The sequence below is a fragment of the Ursus americanus genome, chromosome 4 (assembly GCF_024610735.1).
Source record: "Ursus americanus isolate L20-20 chromosome 4, mUrsAme1.1.p, whole genome shotgun sequence".
Classification (NCBI taxonomy): domain Eukaryota; kingdom Metazoa; phylum Chordata; class Mammalia; order Carnivora; family Ursidae; genus Ursus; species Ursus americanus.
Window position 1 is genome coordinate 20749587 of NC_142130.1, and position 15642 is coordinate 20765228.

Consider the following 15642-nt stretch of genomic DNA (forward strand, 5'->3'; position numbering starts at 1 on the left):
GGACGGCACACTCATGCATGGGCAGCTATAACCCAAGAAGTTGAAGTAAGGCAAACATGAACTCTCTAGTCAGGAAAATCTCAAAAGAGATGGGAAGAAACATCTTTTTTTTTAGTTCATGATAATACATTTTAAAATTAATAGTAAAATATTTTAAACCCATGTAATTTTATTCATTTAGGTATTAAAGTTAACAAAAGAAGATTTATTCTTAGGCAAATCTGTAAAAACCTCCAAAACATAATTAGATTACAGTTTAAGATCTGGCTTTCTTGGACCATAACATATGTGTAGACAAATATTCCCTCAAATTTAGGAAAAGCTAATTTTACTGACTAAATATCCAGTAATTGACACTGCTCCAAAAACCAGTTATTCGTAAGCATTCTCTTAGGTGTATTTTTAGCTGTGTGTTTATTTAAAAAGGCCTTCTATGTGAGTTTCCACTGCTATATAACAGTTTCATTATATTATAAATTTTGTTATATATTTAGAAAATAAATGACATATATATTTGAATACTTAAAATTTTGTTTTCTTAACCTTAAAAGTGAGAATAAAGTTTATCCCTGTCAGTCTTCCACTTACTTTGTAAACCGTTCCTACCTATTTAGAAAAATCTGTCTTAATCCTGTGTATAAAGCCCTAAGGCTATAAATAATTTTTCTTGTTAATTGTAGTAACAACCTCATAAGTTTGTTGGGAGGTTTAAATTAAATCTGTATGAAGAATTTAGAAACTTGGAGCACCTGGGTAGCTCATTGGTTGGGCATCCAACTCTTGGTTTTGGCTGGGGTTGTAATTTCATGGGTGCCAGATTAAGCTTCGTGTTGGGCTCTGCACTGCGAGGGGAGTCTGCTTGAAGATTCTCTCCCTCTTCCCCTCCCCCCTCAAATAAATAAATAAATCTTTTTATTTTTTTTAAAGATTTGATTATTTGAGAAAGAGGGACCAGGGGAGGGGCAGAGGGAGAGGGAAAGAATCTCAAGCAGACTGCCTGCTGAGCACAGAGCCCCTTGTGGAGCTGGATCTCAGTATCCTAAGATCATGACCTGAGCTGAAATCAATCAAGAATCAGTTGCTTAACCAACTGAGCCATCCAGGTGCCCCAATAAATAAATCTTTTTAAAAAAGAGAGAATTTAGAAAGTGCCGGCACATGGCAAGCAGTTTAAAAAGATTAGTGTTCTGTTTTGTTTTTTAATGTAAGGAAATACAGTCCCCATGGTATCGTCAAACCAGTTAATACACAATTAGTACACAGATTTGGCTCTTAGTAGTTCCTAAAGCCTTACTTGGTAGATTTCCAAGAACTTCCTCAGTTTTTGCCAGAATTCTTAGAGGAAACCGAAATGACTCTTCGATCATTTTAGGACTTTTTAAATCCACACAGTCCACATGAACACAGCAGGAATTTCCCCATTAGCATACAGCTTCTGTATTTGTTTTACTTGCATCTTTATTTCATTTGACTGATAAAATTGCTTGAATTTTTTTCTGACTTTACTTGCAAAATTAGGAGTTGAAAAGAAGAATGGAAGAGAAAGGATTTTGTACATGCAAACATTTAGGTGTCCTTTAAATGTTATTACAACCAGGTACTTTTCCATAACAGTTAGAAGAGCCTGGTATACATCTGCCCAGGGAAAATCCTATCACCTGGACTTAGAAAAATTAAGTGCTAATTTATATGAAGTGGTAAAAAACATTTAATAGAAACTTAAGTGGAAACGTGCTATCTATACCAGTGTGGCATCATCTCGCTTATGCTGCCTTATTATATTTATCTTTTTGTGAATATGCTTTGTCTCAGCTATATTTAAAAAAAAAAAGCCCTCAACAGGGATATCCAGTAATAGCTTCCATCTCTGAAGACCAAAGGCCAAGCACAGTATCCTGGCAATGGTAGGCACACAATAAATGTTTGTTGATGATGTTAGAAATGGAAGGGACAAAATTAAATACACTCAGTGAAGGAATTGATGAAAGTTGGAAGGATCTAGTGAATTTTGTAACTAGGGTATCTGGGTCATTAGAGTGATAAGAAAAGAAGGCAAATATAAGAATAAATCATGGGGCATCTGGGTGGCTCAGTCGGTTAAGCATCTGCCTTCTACTCAGGTCGTGATCCCAGGGTCTTGGGAATGAGCCCCTCATCAGGCTTCCTGCTCAGTGGGGAGTCTGCTTGTCCCTCTCCTCCTCCCCCCCACTTGTGTGCATGCAGTCTCTCTCAAATAAATAAAATCTTTAAAAAAAAAGAATAAATCAGAATATGAAAGCAAATATAATAGGAGGAGTTGCTTCTTGGTTTTGATATTTCATATTTTCTTATTTACTATGTCACATAAGGATTTTAAAAATGGGGTACAATTTAATATGTGATGGGGTATACAAAATACAGGGTTTTTTTTAAGGATTTATTTTTAGAGAGTGTGCGTGTGTGCACACATGAGCAGGGGGAGGGGCAGGAAGAAGAGAATCTTTCAAGCAGACTCCCTGCTGAGCGTGGAGCCTGCCCTGGCTCAATCTCAAGACCCATGAGATCATGACCTGAACTGAAACCAAGAGTCAGTGGCTTAACTGACTGGGCCACCCAGGAGCCCCACAAAACACAGTTCTAAATTAACATTGTTAGCTCTCAAGTCTCTATTTTATTTGTGGCTTGTGAATGTAGAATGGCATTTCATTTGGGGGTTATCTTTGATGTTCTTAAGCCTTCTTTAGGCTTAGTTAGGCCTGGATGTCTGACTGTTGAAATGTTTCAGAAAGTAGCTGGGACCTTTAGAAGAAATTGTATATGAGATTATGAGAGCGTGGGAATAGTTGAGAGCTATTCCGAGTGCTCGTAAGCCAGTTACAGATACATTTTGGATCACATATTAACTTACGGAGATGTGAAAACAGAGTAGTAGTGGAAGAACCACCTTAAAAATCAGAACTCAGGATAGCTGTAGCCCAGTGCCTCAATCCATTAGTTTACCTTTTCATATTCATTTCTGAGAGAAGTTTGGGATGTTTCTTATAATCTAAAGGGAGAAGGGCATAGATACATGTGTTTTAAAGGTCTGAAAACAAAATACTACATATTTATAGTGGGAATTGGGTGAAATAGAGGAAAACAGAAGATAAATCACTTAACATTTTGGCATATGTGGCTCCTTTTTTCTATCCCTAAGATACACTGATACATAATTTTTTCTATTTTTAGCATATGTTTTATGATCCACTTTATTTAACATACTATCTGATTAATACTTGCCTGTGTCATTATATCGTCTACATAATTTTAAATGGCTCTGTAGACTGTCTTCAATCCTTAAGATGCAGTATGGTTTAACTCATCTCCTATTGTAGGGCATTTAGATTGTTACAAGCATTTTCTATTAATAGAGCACTGAACATCTCTGTAGATAAATCTCTCCACATATTCCTGATTATTTCCTTAGGATAGATTGCTAGAAATGGACTTGCTGGTCAAACAATATACATTTTTTTAAAGTAATCTCTATTCTCAATGTGGGGCTCGAATTTATAACTACAAGATTAAGAGTCACATCCTGTAGTGACTGAACCAGCCAGGTGCCCCAATATACATATTTTTAAAAGCTACTGATAGATATAACTGAATTCCTCTCTCACAATATTATATTAAGATAATAAACATCTATATTAGGATTCTGAATGTAGTCAAATTCTTTATCTTACAGCATTCAGACTTAACTCTACAGTCAGTAGATAAAACCTAGTTGTGTAAAGGGGAGATGTTATTAATAATTCAAAAAGTATATAATATTTTTGGAGGGTGGGCTTAAATTGTGCCCATAATGCAAATTTTTATTCATCGGTTCTTATTGAGATAGTATTCTACACTCCATATAAGATATATTAAGTATGTGATTTTGTTATAATGTTTACATCAGAATGAGACTATGTAGTTTGAGTGCTGAATTTTTTATATATTGAAATGTTTTCCTTTTTTTTCCCCCCACGTTTAGCCACATAAAGGAGATCCTTAACATTTCTCAACAATTATATAGTCAACTGATGTAACAATGGTACTAATATTGGGACGAAGACTAAACAGAGAGGATCTCGGGGTGCGTGATTCCCCAGCAACTAAGCGTAAAGTTTTTGAAATGGACCCTAAATCTCTGACAGGCCATGAGTTTTTTGACTTCTCTTCAGGATCATCCCATGCTGAAAACATACTCCAGATATTCAATGAATTCCGAGACAGCCGCTTATTCACAGACGTCATCATTTGTGTGGAAGGCAAAGAATTTCCTTGCCACAGAGCCGTTCTCTCAGCTTGTAGTAGCTACTTCAGAGCTATGTTTTGTAATGACCACAGAGAAAGCCGAGAAATGTTGGTTGAGATCAATGGTATTTTAGCTGAAGCTATGGAATGTTTTTTGCAGTATGTTTATACTGGAAAGGTAAAGATCACTACAGAGAATGTACAATATCTCTTTGAAACATCAAGCCTCTTTCAGATTAGTGTTCTCCGTGATGCTTGTGCCAAATTCTTAGAGGAGCAACTTGATCCTTGTAACTGCTTAGGAATCCAGCGCTTTGCTGATACCCATTCTCTCAAAACACTCTTCACAAAATGCAAGAATTTTGCATTACAGACTTTTGAGGATGTGTCGCAGCATGAAGAATTTCTTGAGCTTGACAAAGATGAACTTATTGATTATATTTGTAGTGATGAACTTGTTATTGGTAAAGAGGAGATGGTTTTTGAAGCTGTCATGCGTTGGGTCTATCGTGCTGTTGATCTAAGAAGACCACTGTTACATGAGCTCCTGACACATGTGAGACTCCCTCTGTTGCATCCCAACTACTTTGTCCAAACAGTTGAGGTGGACCAATTGATCCAGAATTCTCCTGAGTGTTATCAGCTGTTGCATGAAGCAAGACGGTACCACATACTTGGGAATGAAATGATGTCCCCAAGGACTAGGCCACGCAGGTGAGAAAACTTTATGAATGAACTACAACATAATTAACAAAAGTTTTTATTTTTTGAATATTTAAAACCTCCTGAGTGAAATCTCAGCGTAGTCATTTATATGTATGGTCTACATGTGGCTTTTCATAATTTAAGATTTGTTTTTCATTATGTAAATCATTAAAACGTCTCTCCCCTTCAAAAAAAAAATTTAAAAAGTCTTTCCCAGTGAAGACTAGATTCAACAGTATCATTCTTTGTTATTCTGAGCAATGAATGGGTATTGCAAAGGGTCTTTGCAACTGTGAACATCTCAATATGTTTCTGTTTATTTCTCTTAATCTTTGTAGGATCCCAAATGATTCCACTTTTCTTTCCAAAGAGTCTTTGGATATAAAGTAGACCGAAGACTTTGGCAGACTCTCTTGTAACTGCCTCTACATATAAAAAACAATTGGCAGGGGTGCCTGGTTGGCTTAGTTGGTTAAGTGTCTGACTCTTGATTTCAACTCAGATCATGATCTCAGAGTCATGAGATAAAGCCCTGCATTGGGTTCTGCACTCAGACGGGAGTCTCCTTGAGATTCTCTCTCTCTCTCTCTCTCAAATAAATAAATAAATAAATAAATCTTTAAAGGAAAAAAACAAAACACACAATTGGCAAATTCACAGACTTCCTTTTTTCCTAACAGGCAACTTGAAATATAAAGGTGAAGTAAGCAAGCTGGTGTATTTTGAGTGGATTCTTGATGTAAAACCCAGGTTTCAGATCTCTTCTCATTGTCACAGTTATTTAATGTCAATCTTAATTTTTAAATATTTTTCTGATTATAATCTGATTATATATCATCATTAGAATTTGGAAAATATATTTAGAGGTAGGAATTCAATTCAGTATTACCCTTATATCTTCTTATAGTGCATTATTTCAGTAAAACATACAGATTTTAATTTATAAGCTATAGAAAAATAATATCCATGTGTTAATAATTGAAGGAATAATATTAAATGTACTATACTGTGAATAAGCAAGAAATGGCTATTGTGAGAAATATAGTAAAGGATCTTTTGGGACGCCTGGGTGGCTTAGTCGGTTAAGCATCTGCTCAGGTTGTGATCCCAGGGTCCTGAGATCAAGTGCTGCATCCTTGCTCAGCAGGGAGCCTGCTTCTCCCTCTGCCTGCAGCTTCCCCAGCTTGTGCTCTTTCTCTCGCTCTCCCTCTCTGACAAATAAAATCTTTTTCTTTTTTTAAGCTTGTATTTATTTATTTGACAGAGAGACAGCCAGCGAGAGAGGGAACACAAGCAGGGGGAGTGGGAGAGGAAGAAGCAGGCTCCCAGCGGAGAAGCCTGATGTGGGGCTCGATCCCAGAACGCCAGGATCACGCCCTGAGCGGAAGGCAGACGCTTAACGACTGCGCTACCCAGGCGCCCCTGACAAATAAATAAAATCTTAAAAAAAAAAAAAAAAGAACATAATATTTTTCTAACAAAGCTAATTTTTTTAAAATTGTGGTAAAAAACATAACTTGAATTTATCATCTTAACCAATTTTAATACTTGTACCACTCAGTAGTGTTAAATATATTGACATTGTTGCAAAACTGGTATTTATTTTTATTTTCTCATATCATCTCCACTTTTCCTATAAATTTACTAGAGTGTAGTTCTCAAACCAAAATTTTAGCTTTGATTTTGATCATTACTGTTTTGGGATGTGATTAAAATTCAGCATATGATGAGATAGCATGTCTTTAAAGTCTACTGTAGTTTGAATATAGCAAGATTTAATCTTTCCTCATATGGAAAGTGAGAATGATGATAAATAGTATTTATTTCACAGGTTCTGCCTTTGAAACTACTAACTGCAATAATCCTTAAGGTACTCATCATCGAAAGTGGTGCATACAAGTACTTAAAAATTACTAGCTATTATTAGTTATATAGTGTAGTGTAGGTCTGACCCCACTTAAGAAAACTCCCAGGGGTTCCTGGTTGGCGTGGTTGGTTAAGCATCCGACTCTTGGTTTTGGCTCAGGTCCTATCTCAGGGTCTTGAGATCGATCCCCACTTGGGGCTCCTCTCTTAGCTCAGAGTCTAAGACTCTCTCTTCCTCTCCCTCTTCCCCCCCCCCCCCCCGCACTCCGCTTGTACGCTCACATGCGCATTTACACTCTCTCTCAAATAAATAAATCTTTAAAGAAAACTCCCAGTACTTGACAGTCTGAACTTTTTATAATTGGATACAATATTGGGTAATTATTATTATAAAAAATTAATACTTCTTCGTATTAGGGTTAGAGCACATTTTTTCTTCAAAGTCAACTGAATTTAGTGCAAAGTAATAATTGCTTTGTAAGAAAGAAATATATTTGACTCTCAGTTTTTTAACAAAGGGCAAAAAACATAGAATTTTATTATATAAATATACTAATTTTTTTAAGTTGTTATTTTTTTAAAGGACTATTTAGAAACATGGGCTAAGCTTTAAAATGTGAGAGACCAAGGTTCTTAAATGTATTGATTAAGATTGCTGAACAGTGAGCGCCTGGGTGGCTCAGTAGCTCTGCCTTCAGCTCAGGTCATGTTCTCAGGGTCCTCGGGGAAGGGGGGCGGGGGGGGAGCCTGCTTCTCCCTCTCCCCCTGCTCGTGTGCTCTCGCACTCTCTCAAATAAATAAAATCTTAAAAAAAAAAAAAAAAAGAATGATGAATAGCTTTGGGGCTGTTCCAGAACTTTTCTGGACACACAGTATCCCTCTAAAGGGAAAATTGTATATTTTTTCAAACAGACTCCCCTTTTAGCAGACAGAGGGGCTTGAAGGGCTTTGGGTCAAATAGGGCTAATAGTAACTTTCCAGCATATATCTCCTATATATGCATAGGATAGAATTAGGGACCAAGGGATATATGTTGTAAAATCAAATAAGTTATTTATTGTTAACATTATTTATAAAAATATGACATAAATGGAATCAGACTGCAGTCTAAAGGTAATTAGGCTTAGATAATACATAGATGATTTTCCAATTCACTTAATTATTTGATTTGTAAAATGTATTTTACATCCAGTTGTGAGGATTGGAAATACGAAATGAAAAGTACATAACCTAGAATTACAAAAATGCACAGTAAAAATTTTTGCTGGTTTCATGAAGAAAATAATCAAAATACATTGTAAATTTGTGCTCTACTTTTACAGAATTGGTAATGTGGTTTGAAAGACACATATGCTTGGGGCGCCTGGGTGGCACAGTGGTTAAGCATCTGCCTTCGGCTCAGGGCGTGATCCCGGCGTTATGGGATCGAGCCCCACATCAGGCTCTTCTGCTATGAGCCTGCTTCTTCCTCTCCCACTCCCCCTGCTTGTGTTCCCTCTCTCGCTGGCTGTCTCTATCTCTGTCGAATAAATAAATAAAATCTTTAAAAAAAAAAAAAAAAAAGAAAGACACATATGCTTGATATCAAATGGTTTATTTTAAGAATAATTTGTTCTTGTCTATAGAAAAAATTGATGCTCTTTGCCACATTCCATTGAGCAATAGAGATCCCTAAGATTTAATAAGCTTGTCATTTTGAGGTTGGAATTAATTAATATTCTAATACTTTCTATTACTTCTTGTCTCCAATCAGTTATTATATAATGAAAATTGTGTCCATAATGAAGACAAGGTTCAAGTTCCTATTGGAAACCAATAAGAGCACAAAGATTATGATTAAGATTTTTTAAAAAGATTTTATTTATTTGACAGAGAGAGTGCAAGCAGGGGGAGCAGGCAGGGAGAGGGAGAAGCAAGCTCCTGCTTAGCAGAGAGCCTGAGGTGGGGCTCGATCTCAGGACTCTAGGATCATGACCTGAGCAGAAAGCAGACCCTTAACCGACTGAGCCACCCAGGCGCCCCTGATTAAGATTTTTTTTTTAAGAAATAGTATTTTAAAATTCAGTGTTCTGAATTTTTCTCCAGTCCCTCTTAAGGATGATAATCTACTATAGTATAGGATGCATAGTTTACCATTTTTCCACATTAGTTCATTTTTATTTATTTTTTAAAAAAATTTTTTAATTGTTTCTTTTTTTTTTAAGATCTTATTTATTTATTTGTCAGAGAGAGAGAGAGCACAAGCAGGGGAGCATCAGGCAGAGGGAGAAGCAGGATCCCCACTGAGCAAGGAGTCCGTTTCGGGACTAGATTCCTGGGATCATGATCTGAGCCAAAGGCTGACACTTAACTGACTGAGCCACCCAGATGTCCCCCAGTTTTATTTTTAACTCAAACATTTTTCATGAAAGTATATATGTAAGTCTCCCTCTACCTGATCCTTGATATATCAGTTCTCCCCAAAGGATACCACTGTTACCAGTTTTTTGAACTCTTTAAAAATATTCTTTGTGTGTGTATATATTCTAGATGTGCGTGTATACACACATACCTCCCTACTTGTTTTTATACATCAGTTCTGCATCTTGTTATCATTTATAAGTATCTTGGAGATTATTCCACATTGGCACGTATAGATCTTTAAGCCAGTCTGTTTAGCATATTCCTTTACTATGGACACATCCCTAAGTGGGAAGCCAAAGTTTTCAAAGGTTGTTTGGCAAGCATGGAATCCAAACAAAGGGCGTTAGTAGATCTTTAGAACTGGAGTCCTCTCAGCTAGTATAGCTTGAGGAAGTCTCACCCACCATAAAAATATTCTTACCAAAAAACCAGTAATGTTCAAATTAGCTAAGCTAAGATTCTCTTTCCCTTAGACAAGAACTTGAATGGGCACAGGAGATGTTTGCCTCTGTGCTTATTTACTTTTTCATTCATTTACTTATTGCTTCTTTGATTAACCAATCCCTCTTTTGATACATAGTTCTTTCTTTAGATGTATTAATATTGAGTTTAGTAACTGTCGTACCTTACAGACTAGAGAACCATGTGGTCTCTTTAGGGCTTCAAGTCTCATATCTCTTATTTTGTTCATTATTTTGTTTGATGGCTCAGTCTTCAGATATTTTTGAGTCTTGGAATGGTGAATAGATTATATTACTAATATCATTACCTTCTTTCTTCCAATTGCCTGCTATTTGAAAACACTGCCTTTCCTATTGTGCTTTTTAAATATGTTCAGTTATTCTTCCTATTAGCCATTAACCGTTCCCATTTTTAATGATGAGAATTAGTTGGCCTATCTCTGGCATATTTGGCATTAGTAGTAAGTAGGTCTTTTATTTCAGCCAACAAGTCCTGTATTTTACCTTTTGAGATTCTTTTTTTCTTTAGAGATTTTAAAATTTTATTTGAGAGAGAGAGCATGAGCCAGGGGGAGGGGCAGAGAGAGAGAATTATTTTATCTTTCACATAAATCAAAGAATGTAATCTTTTAATGTGATCTTTTCTTAAATTCATGATAAAAGAGGATAATGATTTTTTAAAAAACAATAAAACAATATTTGCCATAGTAAAAAAAAAAAAAAAAAGGAGAATTTAGTTGTCATACTTTCCCAGGAACAAATAATAAGATTTAATACTAAAACAACAAATATTTGCTATTTTATCACAGCAAAATCAGGATTTTCCCTTTAGAGCGTTAATAAAATAATGTTCACTCTAAAAAAAGGTTTAGGGGGTTCAGACTTTATTCATCCTATACTGTCATCTGGGCTGCCTTTTTGTTCCAGTTGCCATTATCACCTGGAGTAATTTATTTCCTTAAAGGCAGTCATCTCCCTGCCTTCAATAAAAATTTTTCCAAGCTCAAGAAATAAAAAAAAAACTTTTTGAAAAAGATTTATTCATTTTAGAGAGCAAGCTCTCGTGCAAGCAGGAAGAGGGGCAGAGGAAGAGAAACTCAAGCAGACTCCCCACTGAGCTGGGAGTACGATGCAGGGCTTGTTCCCACAACCCTGAGATGATGACCTGAGCCAAGACGAGGAGTCAGTCACTTAGCCACCTGAGCCGCCCAGACATCCCTAAAAATAACTTCTACCGGATTAACAGTCTCTGATGAGAACACCAGACTCGTCTCTTAAAGTTTAGAGCCATTTGGTTGCAAGTAGGACCTTCAGTACAGGCAAAATTACCAGTTTGTTGATCCTTTCAGATAAAAACACATTTCCAGTAGACACTGAAATGATCCTTTAGTGGGACTGATTGTTTTAGCCATTAGTTTTTGGTGCAATTTTCTCTTCTTATTCCAAGGTACAAAAACAGACAATATATGTTTATTAGGCTAAGAAGTCTTGAAAAAAGCAAGTTTAAGCAAAGAGAAACTATAAATCAAATGTGGGACACCTGAGTGGCTCAGTTGGTTAAGTGGTCTGATTCTTGATTTTGGCTTAGGTTGTGATCTCACGGTTTTGAGATTGAGCCCCACATTGAGCCCCATGCTGGGTGTGGAGCCTGCTTGAGATTCTCTTTCTCCCTCTACCTCTGACCCCCCCACCCCCGATGCCACTTCTGCTCTCTGTCTCTTTAAAAAAAAAAGTAAAAATAAATAAAATGTTATAAGGCAAGTGTATAAAACACAATTCTATAATATATAATAGTTACTTTGATTTTATATTAAAATAATTGGGAGTGGTTGAACCCCAGTGACAGTATTTAGCAACTTTTGTTTTGATTAATCAATAAGTAAGGCTTTGAGGAAAATCACATGGATTTGTTTTAGAGGTATTTAAAGTGTAATTTTAGGAAATGATACTTTTATGGAAAGAAGGATAAGTTAATAGTTATACCAGGTATCTGGTGTTACTCTCTATTTACTTTAATAGTTTCATTTTGGAATTATTTGGAAAATGGTATTGATAATATTTCAGTTCTTCTGATAATGTCTTACTAAATACTAGATTAGGGTTATATGATTTGCTGGGTTCCTAAAAGTAATTTTTATTACATCTATGAGCAGGATTCTTTTCTACAATATATTTTTCTGATTTTATAATGGAAAAGTATGCCTGGCATGGAACAGGAACTAATTATTAGTTGAAAAAGCTATGAGTAATGTAGTATAGTATCTCTTTTAAAGTGACATACCAGTATTGGTTAATTTTATTTTTTTTCTAAAATTGTGAAACATCATACTGACTAAAACTACAAATCAGTGTTCTGATGTGGTCTTTTTCTTTCCACATTCAAATTAAGAGAAGAGGGATTCTTAGCATTCTGCTTCATGAGATTAAAACTGTAACAACCGTAAGATGTAGTACAGGACCTTTTTCATTTCAGTTATATTTGTGAAAAAAATATAAAAACCAACTAATTTTAAAATTCCGAACTTTCTATTGAGCCTTACGAATAACAACAAAAAACTTGGATAAGCTTTTAGTTTTTCCTGTATCTATCTAAAAAAATTTAAACTACAAAATAAAAAAAGTCCATGATTAACATAAACCTTAGGATTCTCTTAGTGCTCTAAATGTTTTTTCCACTCTAAAAATGGTCCCTGCTCATTATCGTTTTGAAAATTGTGTTGATAGAAAGAAGGAAGCCACGCTATCCAGAGATAACCATTATTAGCACTTTGGTATATTCTTTCCAGACACACTTTTTACATAGTATTGATCAGACCTTCTGTACAATTTTTTTGTATTGCTTTTTTTCCTTTAACATTCTTTGTTATAAACTCTGTTAATACTTGAAGTGACTGCTCAGTGTTTTGATTTGAATTACTTTAATGTACTTAACTTGAAAAAATTATCTTAAAAATCGTTTCTGAACAAAAACATACACTCCTTTAAAGGGTACTTCGTTTAGACTATGAATGAGTTTCTTTAGAACTAGCAATCTGGGGTGCTTGGATGGCTCAGTATGTTAAGTGTCTGACTTCAGCTCAGATCATGACCTCCAGGTCTTGCGATCAAGCCCCCGCATTGGGTACCCCGCGCAGCAGGGAGTCTGCTTGTCCCTCTTCCTCTGCCCCTCCTCCTGCTCTTGCTCTCTCTCTCTCTCTCTCTCTCTCTCTCAAATAAATAAATAAATAAAATCTTAAAAAAAAAACACAAATGAACTAGCAATCTGATGAAAAATCACCATTTTCCCACATTATGTTACCTTAGTATGGTTATACATATATGAATTACTGCAAAACTGCATTTGAAAATCATCCTTACTATTACCAGGATTCCATTTGAGTTAGGTAGGATCTTTGGACTGTTTTATAATTTGTAAGGCAAAACTCATAGGAAAAAAGTACCCATAGGGGCGCCTGGGTGGCTCAGTCGTTGGGCGTCTGCCTTCGGCTCCGGGCGTGATCCGGCGTTCTGGGATCGAGCCCCACATCAGGCTTCTCCACTGGAAGCCTGCTTCTTCCTCTCCCACTCTCCCTGCTTGTGTTCCATCTCTCGCTGGCTGTCTCTCTCTGTCGAATAAATAAATAAAATCTTAAGAAAAAAAAAAAAAGAAATTTTCTGTGGAAAATGTCGTCTCTAAATCCCAAGCAAATGTTCTCAAAGTCATTAGCAGCCTGTATTATTTGGCACATGCTCAGAGAATAAATTTAACTGTTTACTTTATAATAGTGTTCTGTCTTTATGATAATGGTATGTTTTTAGAGTTTTCAACAATCTTGAGTGTATTTTATTATTTATACATTCTTATAATTATTTTAGGTCAACTGGCTATTCTGAAGTGATAGTTGTCGTTGGAGGCTGTGAACGGGTTGGAGGATTTAATCTTCCATATACTGAGTGCTATGATCCTGTGACAGGAGAATGGAAGTCTTTGGCTAAGCTTCCAGAATTTACCAAATCAGAGTATGCAGTCTGTGCTCTAAGGAATGACATTCTTGTTTCAGGTAAATAGAGAATTATTACAGTAGCTACTTTGAATTTGAACACAGCTTGGCTGTTTCAAACAATAGTAGTGTCTCAGAAGAAAATCATGAAAGGGGAATATGCCCACTTTCAGCAGATCAGTTTATACAACAAATAAAACCGAAAATGACTTTTTGCTCTTAAAAACAGGCTCAAGATGATCCAGAATGATTTATAGAAGATGCACCAGAAAAATGCCTTTAATCGTCCTATTTTAAGTACTCTCAAATGCATGTAGGATACGGTATAATTTTAAAAAGCTTTTACCCGTTAACTCCGTTTTAAGGAACACAGTAAAGTATGCAAAGTGAAAATTACTCAGAGAATTAATTAAGCATCTCTGATCCACCCAGGTTTTCTGAAATTCTCCCCAAAGTTTATGAAATAGGATTTTCCTTAAACTTCTTAACTTAAACTTCTTTTATGTGACGTTACATCTAAAATCTGAGACAGTAAAACGACAGACTTATACAAAGTATAACTACATTATGAACGGTCCTGAGTCTGTTATTTGGTTAATAATTTTACCAGCTTTGGAGTTACTCTATTACTACATGCTGAACAATATTACAACACATACTTTATTTTGTACAGTGGTTTGCTTTCGAAAAAATGGGTGATTTTAAAAAATCTTTTTAAAATAATTCTGTTGTTTGGGTGCTTCTGATGTCTGATTCACATTAATAGTCTTAGACATTTGTAAAATTTATATTCTGCATTTTATTACTTGGGGCCTATAATTCTCAAGATAACAATTGGCAAAGTTTAAATCTGTTCTGTAGAACTGTTTCCATTAAGCTTTAAGAGGGTCCTTGTTTCGTTTATTAAACTGAATTCACAAATTCTTAGCCTGGGTGAATAAATCCTATGTTATAATTATCCATGCCTTGAGCATAAATCCTTTGGTGATATACGTATTATCTTGTGTACATTGTTTTGCATTTAAAGGTGGAAGAATCAATGGACGTGATGTGTGGATTTATAACTCACAACTAAATATTTGGATCAGAGTTGCTTCTCTAAATAAAGGCAGATGGCGTCACAAAATGGCTGTCCTCCTTGGTAAAGTAAGAGAAACCACTTTTTATTACTATTGCTGGCACGTTTCCAAAATAAATACCACAGTTAAATCCTTCATCTTACTCACTCTCTGGGTATTTTGGATTCAAATTGTATTTCCTTCCATTTCTAACCTCAGTAGATAAACTGAAGATATAAACAATTTGACACTGTACTTTTGAATGGAGATTTTGTTCTCCCAATTTGGAATTTGTAGCAGTGCAGCCCATTTCTCTTTTCATGCTCCATTGGAGTCTGAATGCCTAAGAAGCATTGGAAAATAAAGGAGTGACATCGAATACAAAAACAGACCAGTGCCTAATCCAAGCAATCTTTTTCCCTTTACTGACTTTGACAGTCAGGCAGAGAGATATATTTATCTAGACTGATGTTATTTTATCTTTTCTTCTTTATATAAGTTAGGGGCAAAAGAAATTTAAAGTAGTGTTAAGACAAATTCACCAATATACTTTAAAGAAAACTGATTATTGACTGCAGCTAATAAATGTTTAAAAATATATAATTTGGGGGGGCACCTGAGTGACTCAGTCAGTTAAGCGTCCGACTCTTGATCTCAGCTCAGGTCTTGATCTCAGGGTTCAAGCCCCGTGTTGGGTTCCATGCTGGGTGTGGAGCCTACTTTAAAAAATAAATAAATAAATATATGTTGGTTCTGAACCATTCTCTGTCCTTACTAACTTGAAAAGCTTTTGTGGACTAGTGGTTTCCAAACCTTTTAAAAGCGGCTAACTTTTTTAAAGTTAAAAAGGTAAACCTAACATAAAAACGCATTACATAGAACAGATAAAAATACAGCAGTATACCAAGGGCT

General features: G+C 35.6%; 1 protein-coding gene across 12 annotated transcripts in view; it reads left to right on the forward strand.

The window, feature by feature from the left end:
* KLHL24 (kelch like family member 24) overlaps positions 1-15642 on the forward strand; it is a 38799-nt gene that overhangs the window by 8779 nt on the left and 14378 nt on the right. For 11 of the 12 annotated variants that reach the window (XM_087861445.1, XM_087861443.1, XM_087861447.1 and 8 more), the window contains 3 exons: positions 3995-4971; positions 13548-13732; positions 14700-14818. In XM_087861445.1, the coding sequence (XP_087717571.1) occupies positions 4052-4971; positions 13548-13732; positions 14700-14818 (1224 nt within the window). In that variant the 5' untranslated portion in view covers positions 3995-4051. Of the gene's footprint in view, positions 1-945; positions 1905-3994; positions 4972-13547; positions 13733-14699; positions 14819-15642 lie in introns of those variants that run through there. The other variant, XM_087861454.1, reaches the window with a different exon arrangement.